The 11,714-nt window shown below is 38.0% G+C and overlaps 1 protein-coding gene across 1 annotated transcript in view; it reads left to right on the top strand.

Moving 5' to 3' along the window:
- Positions 1-11,165, top strand: part of LOC141835200 (BTB/POZ domain-containing protein At5g60050-like) — a 25,681-nt gene extending 14,516 nt beyond the window's left edge. Inside the window, exon 2 of the mRNA XM_074722631.1 lies at positions 9,397-11,165. Within this exon, the coding sequence (XP_074578732.1) occupies positions 9,397-10,365 (969 nt within the window). The 3' untranslated portion in view covers positions 10,366-11,165. The remainder of the gene's footprint in view (positions 1-9,396) is intronic.
- Positions 11,166-11,714: the final 549 nt, after the last annotated feature.

The following is an 11,714-nucleotide window of genomic DNA, read 5'->3' as shown; positions in this document are numbered from 1 at the left end:
GTTTTAGCCAAAACTACTAAATGGATCTAATTAAATTGGCCAGAACTAATAAATGAATGAATTTAAGTTACTCAAAATTAGAAAATGATCGAGAGATCAAATGCTCATAATTTCTTTTGGTGTTCATGTTTAAATATCAAAAATCTTTTAGAGGAGAAGTAGCTAGGTCACGGTAGAAAATAATTCAAATATAACAGGAACTAGGTAGTAATCTATTGCACATCAAGATCCTTTTTTGAAGTTTGATGATCACATATGCCACATGTTTTTCCTCTTGAGGATCAACCTATACTAAATCTATGGATCTTTCTTTATGTTGGTTAGTTATCGATGATTTTACTAACTTTATATTTATATTTTTTTGGACTATAATTTAACTTAGTTGATTGATAAATATTTCCCTCGCAGGCATCTTCAAGATTTCTTCTTGTTAATCCTAGGCAATATAATTGAGCATTGTAATTTGTTTAATGTAACCCATCCACAGGGGCAGTTTCAAAAATTTTGAATAAGGTCAAAGTCACAGGAGTTTGAGAAATACATACGTGTTATTATTGAATAAATATGATAAAATATAAGTTCACCAATAATTTTTTAATAAAATTACACAAAGTTAATTTTTTTTAAAAAACTCACAACAAGTTAAATAGGATGTAATGTGAAACTAAGATTGGAGAACATAATTATATTTATGAGAGTCCTAAGAATACATTTTAGTGTTGATTTGAACTGAATCTAATAAGTTTAAAAATTATTATTGAGTTTTGGCCAAAATTTACTAATGAGTTCGTAATAAATTTTGATCAAAACTCACTGGAGAAATTTACACTTATCAGATTTAATTAAACCAAGAGCAATGTATTTTTGGGGTTCTCCTAAGCATAACCATGCCCACCAACCTTAGTTCCACATCTTAGTTAGTCTATTATGATTTTTTAAAAAAAAATCAACCTTGTATAATTTTATCAAAAAATTATTGATGGACTTAGGTTGTCACACTTAACAATAACATCTATGTATTCTTGATGTTCTCCTGACTCAATCATATTTACATATTTTAAATTTGGACTCCTTATAATCATCAGTGAGTTTAGTCAAAATTTACTAATGAACTTAGGCTTATCAGATTCAATTCAAACCCGAATCAACATATTCTTGAGACTCGCTTGGGTGTGATTATATCAATTGATTTTGGTTCTACAACCTATTTAATACATTGTGAGTTTTTTTTATAAAAAAAAGGTCAAAGGAGACAAACAGCAATTTCAAAACTCTATAAAATGTGTTTCATTTTAGACAGATTTTAATGTGCTCAATGGCTCGGATGAATCAGACAAGCACATGTATAAATGAAGGAGTATTTAAAAAAAGAGATGAATGATTTGGTAAATATAAAAGTATGATGCACGATTTAAGCATTTGAAAAGTTAAGTGTACAATTTAGAAAAATATCATAATTTTTAGAATTAACTAAATGTTAGATTCTACGATCAACCTAGATCTTTGATCTATTTGGTCCTCTCAAATTGCCTAACTCGCTTAGCTTACACTACCCACTTATATCACTCAATCGTCTAGAATCTATTAAATTGATTGGCTTGCTTAGACAACCTAGATTGCTCACTCTAACTAGATCACCTAAATTGTTAGGCCTATCTAAACTGATTCGACCTCTTATGCTAGCCCATCTTGCTCAACTCAATGGACCACCTAGATAGGCCAATTCTCTTCGATCGCTTAGCTCACTTGCTCAACGCTCTTGGACCTATTAGCTCACCCAACTTTCTCGACCAAACCTACCAACCTTTCATGCTTGATCGAGCTAATTGAGTTATGTCACTTGCCTTGACACCTAAGCTAACTAACTAGTCTCGCTTGCTCACTCCATAGATCGATCGATCGATAGGGTCATCAAGACCTAAACCACTTGAATCACCAAGAACTCCTATCTGTTATAAGCCAAATTGCCTAGTTGATCTACCTAGATCTTAATTTACTCTCTTAGCAAATCTACCTAGAAAAAATATCTTAATGAAAATATTTCCATTGAAAGGAAATGCCATTAAGCAATAATGTTATCCATGAGTTTTAAAGTGTTTCTCCTACCGTCAAATATAAGACTAATAATAAATATAACATAATCTTTAGATATTTTTAAAATTTATCACATTTCTTAAAAACAATTTAATCACTGTAACAGTGCTAGTTTGCCTTAAAATCTAATATGCATCCATCAACTTTCCATCTATAAAATGTTAAAAACATTACTATGGTATCCATGTGGCATCATGCCAATTCAATAAAATGCTTACTAGGATACTTGCTTGGCAACGTAATAATTTTTGAACAAAAATCAAAGGGCGTCTTTCATTTTTGGAATCATCGAGATGACGTCCCGACTTTGATTTTTTATTAAAAAGGCATCCCATCCCATGCTAAATTACTCAACTACTCTCTATTATACTATTCTCATTATTATCTCTCCCTTATATTTCTCATTTAAATCTTGAACGGAAGATGCATTATAACAGTTACCCTTATATTTCTCATTTAAATCTTGAACGGAAGATGCATTATAACAGTTACGAAATCATAATTACTGCATAATTGTAATAACTATGATTTTGTAACTGTTGCAACTGAACTGTCATATAATTGTAGCAGCTACGAAATCATAAATATTATAACTGTGAATGTTAGATAAGTTTTAAGAAGTCATAACTTTTATCTTGAATTAAACCACGGAGCACACAATATATCAAATCAAAATCGTAACTGTTATACAACTGAGCTATTACATAGTTGTAACAGCTACGAAACTGTAACTATTATAACTGTGAATGTTATATAAGTTTTAAGAAGTCATAACTTTTATCTCGAATTAAACTACAGGGCACACAATATATCAAATTGAAACTCGTTCCGAGATCTACATTTGTTATTGGGTGTTGTTCCGCCTAAATACCGTGGACAGTCAAGCCACCAGTCAATGATACGCCACCTCAACCTTCGTTAATCCCGTCGATGAGAAGCACCTGAGGAAGAAGAGAACTGAACGAACGGATTAGCAAAGCGCTGGGGATTCCCAGCGAGGCCACTCCGATGCTCAAGTTAGAAGAGGACAAGAACAAGTAGTATGTAAATGTAAAGAATCCGAGAGAGCTTCTCTTTATACCTGCGAATTTTATATAGTAGCAGAGGGAGCGTGATCTTTGGAGATTAACACGTGTGATTGTCTGTTACTGCGCCATTAACGACACGATATCTGACAGTTTCCAAACATTCAACGGCTCAGCAGGGTTGATTATTTCATTCGACGGTTGTGCGTATAAGTGTGCGAGATATTCGGGGACCAAAAGTTTGGAAACTTGGTCAACGTACTTGCCCATTGATGGCTGACCTGATGTGTAAGGTCGGAAGATATGTGACCGAACTGCATGAATGGTCAAGCTGTGAGAGCATGTGACCGAGTTGTAGGAATGACCGAGCTGTGAGAGCATGTGGCCGAGTTGTAGGAATGGTCGAGCTATGAGAGCATGTGACCGGGTTGTCTGAATGGCCGAGCTAACCTGAATGCGCGGTCAAGCTGACCTATAAGTGTGGCCGAGTTGACCTTAACGTGTGGCCAAGCTCACCTATATGCATGGCCGAGCTCATCTGAGCGTGTGGCTGAGCTCACCTATATGAGTGGCCGAGCTTACCTGAGCGTGTGGTTGAGCTCACTTATATGCGAGGCCGAACTCACCTATATGCGTGGCCGAGCTCACCTATATGTGTGGCCGAGCTTACTTGAGCGTGTGGCCGAGCTCACCTATATGTGTGGCTGAGCTCGAGTCATGATTTGCCCTTTGACCTTTGGCAAAGTGAGTTTAAGTTAGGCAATGTTTGTGATCTAACATGTGTGATTTGAGTTCACAGGAAAGTCCAGAAATGGAGTCTTGGCATTTGGTGAAGTCCCGGAGGCGCGACCTCTTGGCAAATGGTGAAGTCCCGAAGGCGCGACCTCTTGGCAAATGATGAAGTCCCAGAGGCGAGGCCTCTTGGCAAAGGATGAAGTCCCGGAGGCAAGACCTCTTGGCAAAGGAAGACTTAGCACGACGAAGTCGAGGAAAATATCTCAAGCTAGTGCAAGGAAGGGCACGAGGCTTGTGGAAGGCGTTTGAAGGCTTGCGTCAAGGCTAAACGAGTGAAGAAGAAGTTGAAAGGGGAAGTTTTCAGCTTGACCAGTTGACTGGCCCTGCCAGCAGTCAACTGATGGTTGATCAGAAGCACACACAAGCGAACTCAGAAGCATCAGTCAACTGGCACTGTAGCTGCAGTCGACTGGGGCTAAACAGAAAATTCAGTCGAGTGGTTCAGTCGACTAGCATCTGGACTGGCATTGAGCAGTCGACTGATAGACTGTCGTTGGGTGACAACTGACCAATTAAATACGAATTAAAGAGCCATTTGAAGCCCATCAGTCGACTGGCCTTAGGAGCAGTCGACTGATGTACGAAAAATGATAAAAAGAGGAGTCAATGTCGAAGAAATTAACACTTGCTTCTTTCATCTTTCTGATTGCTCTCTGATATTGTAAAACTCTCCATCTTCCTCCTCAAAACCCAACTACATATCTTGTACGAGGAAGAGAGCTTTTTGTAAAGGTTTCTCTGCCTTCGAAGCTTGCTTTGAGAAGGAGGTTTTTTCATAGTGGAATCGTCGGCTGTGTGTGTGGATCCTTGGATTAGTCACCTCGTTGAGGTGGATACCAAGTAAATCAACGGGTTAGCGATTGATCTTTTTGTTCTGTTTTCTTTTGCTTCCGCTAACATTTTTGCAGAAAAGATCGAGAAATCGCTATTCACCCCCTCTAGCGAACGCGCCGATCCCAACAAGTGATATCAGAGCCAGACCTTCGGAAGAACTAACATTCAACCGAAAAATCTCAAATGACGTTTCAAGAGGTATACAACACCGCACGACCGCCCTACTTCGACGGCAATGACTTCGCATATTGGAAAGGTAGGATGGAGTATTATTTGATGAACGATATTGAAAATTGGTTTAGTGTTGTAGATGACTTCGAAAAACCCAAGGATGCAATTGGAGCACCTCTACCTACCAAAGACTGGTTGAAGGAGATATGTAAGAAAGTACAAGCGAATGCGAAAGCCACAACTACTCTGCAGTGTGGACTCTCCAAGGAGCAACTGAGCAAAGTCGGCCCATTCAATTCGGCCAAGGAATTGTGGGAGAAAATCATTGAACTTAACGAGGGCTCAAGCGAATCAAGGCGAGCCAAGAGAGATCTTTTGGTGGGTTAACTACAATCCTTCACAATGAAGCTCAACGAAAATGCCGTGCCGGAGTTTCGGTCCGGACCGGAACGATACAGTTTCGGTACCGTATCGTACCGTGCCGGTATAGTTTCGGTATTTTTAAAATATAAAATATATTAATTAAAATAAAAAATTTAATATAAATATTTAAAAATAAAAAATAAATTTTTTGATAATTTTATAGGATTTAATAAAGCCTATTTAAATTATCCCACGTTATAATTTTGAACTATAGCTAGGAGTTGATTATCAAAATCCAATTAATACCTAAGTAAAAAAAAAAAAAAAAGAGAAAAACGCGACGCGGTGCGGCTGCGCGGCGTGTCGCGGCCTCGCGGGGCCCCGGCGGCATCGCCGGCCCCGGGTGGCGCCTCCGGCGGCGTCGCCGGCCCCGGGCGGCGACTCCGGCGGCGTCGCCGGCCCCGGGCGGAGCCTCCGGCGGCGTCGCCGGTCCCAAAATTTCCCCGATCTCGGCACGCGCAGGCGATATCGCGAGATCGCGACCCCGCCGCCGTGCCGGAGGTGTCGCGCGACCCCTCCGGCGAGGCCGGCGGGGTCGCACGACCACTCCGGCGCGGTCGCCGGAGTCGCGCGACTCTGGCAGCTGGGATAGGCTGGTGCCGGGCCATGCCGGTGCCGGTCGGCGGGCGGAACGAAAAATTTCGCCCGTTTCGACCGGTTCGGCACGAGATTTTAAACCCTGACCTTGACTCGTCCAGATATTGCATATTCAGTTAGTGTTGTTAGTCAATATATGTCATCTCCAACGGTTCATCATTGGGCAGCATTAGAACAAATTTTGTGTTATTTAAAGGGTGCACCCGGACAAGGTATTGTATATAAAAATCATGGGCACACTCATATTGAATGTTTTTCAGATGCAGATTGGGCAAGGGATAAATATTTTATTTTTCTTTTTTATAGAATAATTCTCCTAGAATAGGTCTCTATATTCGTGTATAAATAGGGGCTTATCTTTTGTAATAAAGTAAGATTTCATATTATTTTACATGGTATCAGAGCGAGATTGAGTTTAGGGTTATCTGCCTGAACCAATCCTCTTCCTTCTCTCTCTGTTCGCTACGTGTTTTCCTCGCTTGCGTTTTTGCTCGTCGCGTATTTTCCTCGTCGCGACGCAGCAATAGCAGCGGCTTCCTCGTCGCGCGTCTTCCTCGACGCGACGAGCAGCACGCCTTCCTCGTCGCGTGTTTTCCTCGTCGCAATGCAACAATCGCAGTGGCTTCCTCGTCGCGCGTCTTCCTCGACGCGACGAGCAACACGTCTTCCTCGTCCTACCTCCCCGTGCTACACAGATCGTCCAAAGTTCTGTTGCTCCTTCAGCTTCCACTTAACAGTTGCTTCAAGAGCTAAGATTTGGAGAGGTTACACAAATGTGACTTATATGTGACAACCAAGCCGTTATGCATATCGCCTCGAATCCAATTTTTCATAAGAGGACAAAGCATATTGAAGTCGACTGCCATTTTGTCAGAGAAAAAGTCATATCTGATGAAATTATCTACTAGTTTTGTTAACTCAAAAGATCAACTAGCAGATATATTCACCAAGTCACTGAGAGATCCTCTAATTGACTACATATGTAACAAACTGGGTACATATGATTTATATTCTCCAGCTTAAGGGGGAGTGTTAGAATATTTAGAGATAAATATTCTATTAGATATTCTGTTAGGGATAAATATTTTATTTTTCTTTTTTATAGAATAATTCTCCTAGAATAGGTCCCTATATTCGTGTATAAATAGGGGTTTATCTCTTGTAATAAAGTAAGATTCCATATTATTTTACAATATATATCAATGTTATCATCCCGTTATCATTTTACTATATAACAGAAAATTTAGCCAACACTTTTACATATTCTCAAAACACAAAAATTACATTAATCCATGAATGATCAAAATGTAGTCGTTGGACAACCATGTGAAGCTTATTTATATAAGAAATGCTCGTATTTATTTTCAGCATCCATGCATAAATAGTACAAACAAATTGTTGTTGCATCTAGTTGAAATAAACACAACTAAAATTTGCTAAAAGACTTCTTCTACAAGTTTTGGTATACTTTCCTTTCACACCTTGTTTGTATATCTTGTGTAGAGAAATATTTTTGTTATTCGAAGCTTCTCCACCTTTGAAGAAGGAGATACATTTTATAGAGGGATTGTGGGTTTAATCTATCGGGGGTCTAAACCACATAAAAATTGATTTTTAGTGTTGTGTTTATTATTCTATAATTTCATTATGCTAACTCTAACACAAACAAACACATACGTGCAATGAGTATATTGTTTGGCTTTGCATAAGTGTAAGAGAATATAAAAGTTCGTATTTGTAGGTTAAGATGTTGTTCACCCTCTCCCTATCATACTTTCCATTGATCCTAACAAAGACATCATTTGTTAGAGTCTTCCTTGATGTCAACTCAAGTTCTACTATTCCTCTTTCTTGAATTTAAGTGGCAATTAATTTTTCCACATAGTGATATTTATTTTTTTTCTGTAGGTTTTGCTTGTTGAAAAAGTCTTTGTTGTGCATATCATTTGTGGCCCCAATATTGACCCATCATAAAAAAGAATCATCGATGATGTTTGCCTTAATGATTATTGTAGAAAAATTTTCTCTAGAAGAGCTTGGAGGATTTTTCTTTTCTCACACTCCTTGTTGTTAGGGTCTTCCTTAGTGGGGTTTTGCACCATCTTTTTGTTTCCATTGAGACCATTGGCACATTATGTCCTTCTGCCACAATTAGCTTGGACTTGTTTCCTTGGTGAGGCCTTCCTCTTGCTTCCTCTATTCCTCTTAAATTAGTAGGGTATTACCCAGATCCTAGAAATATCTTTTTTCTTGTGTTTAATACTTTAACATAATTTCAAGAATGTGGGATTTTATCAATGATTAATAACACGCAAAACATTCATTGAAGTTTTTATTATTCTCCTTTGAATATTAGATAACCTTTTGCAAGTTATAGGATTGTTACATAATGCTTTTATCGTTAAACATGTGACTTGAGACTTTTGTTTGTCGCATCCTTAGATATGAGTTTTTATTGCAAAGTGCCCCTAATGTCTTTTGCCCTGATGTTGATAAGTGTTGAACATATCTTCGAACATCAAATTGAGGATGTGGCCACAACAAGGTCATGATTGTTTTCCAATTGCTCAGTGCTTGGGGCTCTAAAGTTTCTCCTTCATCAGGTTTTGGGGTGTTGAGTATGTAAACCAGCATTCTAGTTGTTGAACCTCTAATCCAAAAGGATCTCCCATCTCCTTGATTGTTAAAAGAGCCACCTTCTACAACAAACAATTAAGAATAGCCTTAAGATAATTGAAAATGTTGCTAGCTGATAAGTCTAATGGCTTGTCTTGAATGAAAAATCATCAACCTTGAAGCACATAGTTACTTTTGTGGAGGTGTATTTTGTCCCAACCAATGATTCTAATGGCCTTAGAGCGATCAATCCAATATGCTCTTGCATATGCAATAGATTGATACATAAGGTCTCAAGTGACATGTGAGTCTCATGTGCCAGGTGAGCACCTGTCCACAATGTGTACGTATTGCAGTGTACCAGACCTTGGGGTTCACATGAGTTCACCCATGTTCTTTGCACATGACCAACATAGTTTCACCATGTAGCTCCACAAAAATTCTACTTTATAAGACATTGCTTTGCAGATGTAGTATATTCACATGCCTTTATCTCCTTTTAAAAGTTAGATGCCAGACTAGGCTCTGTGTGAGCACTCTTTTTCTCGTCTTTGGAATCATTTACAGTGCCTTTTATTATAAAAATATCCTCCAGAATCTAAGCATTTTAAGATGTTTGTCATAAAAAAAATATGTAATAATACAGCTCTATTATGGGGAGGATCTGGTTCTATTTTGAAATAATAAAATCTAAAACAAGACAATTATTTCTGTTTTTCTCCCCTCTTATGTTGTATCAAATATGATACTGATGTTTGAATGTAATGGTAGAACTAACTTCTTTTGCAACAAGAACATAAAATTTACATAACAAAAGGAAAAATGACAGAATTTGTTGCAGGTATCTGTGGATATCAAATTTGACGAAGGAATTTCTGCATGTCTTGAATATTTGGAAGCCATTCCTTGGTCTGAGTATGAGGAGGAGAAGGTAATATCTATTCTTGGCAAGCTTCACATTCAGCAGTTACGTGAGCCAATCAGAGAAATCTTTCAGAGAGTCTCAGTTCAACCATCTGCTTTTGCAAATGCTGACTCCATTTTTTTAGGGATACTTGATGGCGTTCTACAATCCAAGGATAAGAAAGCTCGGCGAGATATAAAAACCTTGATTTCTGGCTTGCTTAAGGAGGATGTAAACCAAAGCAATATACAATATAACAAGCTTGATGTCTCAAAGGACTCCCTTTACTACCTATGCCAGAAATGCCTTGATCATCTTATGCAGTTGTTTTCCGAGGCTGCAAACATTGAAAATGTGGCTGATCGAGCTTCCTTGATGGGTGAGGTTGCTCGAGAAGCTGACAATGTGCAGTGGCTTGTGGACATCCTAATAAACAAGAGGATTGCAGATGAATTTGTGGCTCTCTGGGCTGACCAGGGTGAACTTTCGACCTGCCATTCCAAGATACCATGCATGTACAGATTTGAGATCAGTAGGATCACTGCTCAGCTGTGTGTTGCCATAGGAAGAGGGCATATTTTAGTATCTAAAGATGCAAAAATATCTCTTTTGAGGACATGGCTGGAAGCTCTATATGATGATTTTGGTTGGATGAAAAGAGCTTGTAGGGATTTTGATAAAAAGATGGTAGAGGATGGAATATGTGCCACAGTCCTGACATTGCCCATGGCGGAACAACAATCAATCTTATTAAGATGGTTTGATTGCTTTTTGAATAATGGTGACAACTGCCCCAACATGCAGAGAGCCTTTGTGGTTTGGTGGAGGAGAGCCTTCGTGCGACAATACCAAGGGGATCAAGCCAACTTGCAGTTACAGAATGTTGTTTATGATGATCATACATGAACGTCTGCTATGAATTACTCTATCAAAGGTAGATCCTTATCGTTCTAGGCATGCGCATAGAGGCAATAAGTCTTTCATTTTTGCTCTTGCTGTTAGTTCGATCGCTGTCATTCTTTTAGGCTGCTTTTAGGATCACTTGTACACTTGGCCACTCATAGAAACATAGAATGGAAAAGAATGGTTTCGTCCAGGATTAGACATGAACAGAAACAAAGAATAAGTGAGGAATCCCCCTTTGTTTTCTGAACTAGACTCTGAATTGTGGATGAGTGCAATGGTGCATGCATCTGAAGTATGTGAAGAAGATAAGTGTCATCTCGAACTCATCTAAACAGTGGAATTTAGACAAGACATGTATTTGTTTATTCTTAATATTGATGTAACTAGGGGTCTAGAGCAAGTTCAATTAGAAGGGCAATTATTGTTCTAGGTCCTCAACTAAACGCATAACCCAGGTGGGATGAGTTAATGGGTTTACATAAGCATCTGTTTGGGGGCATGCATACTCAGCACATAAACTAAAAGGATAAGAATCATTCGATCACAAAAACAATGTGTAAAAGGGTAGAAGACTACATGCAACGCATGCGGCTCAGGAATCAGGATCCATGAACAACCACTGTGGAGTGAGATTCAACTTACTCCCAAGTAAGGAAGTAAGGTGATGAGAATAATTTCTAATTAATTGGGCTACATGGATACATTGTTGTCCTAGATATAACTTCAATTTTTTTTCTTCAACTGTATTTTTTAGTCCTGAGGTGCCCTTATATTATATTGGATGAGACAATTTTTTTTATTTAAGATACGAGTGAAAAATATTGCTATCAGTCTAATTACATGCTACTAATTAAAAATCTTCATGGTCCTTTTTACCTTCAATTTAGAATTTGATTTTCCATTTTAGTACAATGTATGTATTTATCAATGAATGCACTTAAAGTTGTGAGTATCTAAAGTTGAGATTTTTCTAATAGGCGCCCCTTTAACTTTTTCTTATATCATGTATTTTTGTGAAATCTTACTCAGTCAGTCAACTTTTTCTTATACTGAGTATTTATGTGGCTTGACTCAAGCTACTTCGGAAAATATTAACATGAAAATTAAGGTTACAATTAAAATTAGCAAGCATACCCATTTTTATATTTCTTGCAACTCTGACTAAAATTAATTATTTTAGGTCATCAAAAGTGATTTTAATTAAACCACTATGATAGACAAAAGTCAAATGACTAATGTGAGGGTACAATTGAGTCCTAGGAACATAAGGATCACATCAATCCTTTTTCTTTTTTATTTTTTTAATTAGTACAAGGTATCTAACTCTTAAAATTGACTAATATTAAAGA

This window comes from Curcuma longa, chromosome 9, assembly GCF_044706935.1.
Source record: "Curcuma longa cultivar G26 ecotype Majalengka, Jawa Barat chromosome 9, ITB_CL_G26_1.1, whole genome shotgun sequence".
Classification (NCBI taxonomy): domain Eukaryota; kingdom Viridiplantae; phylum Streptophyta; class Magnoliopsida; order Zingiberales; family Zingiberaceae; genus Curcuma; species Curcuma longa.
This window is presented reverse-complemented; position numbering and strand designations above follow the sequence as displayed.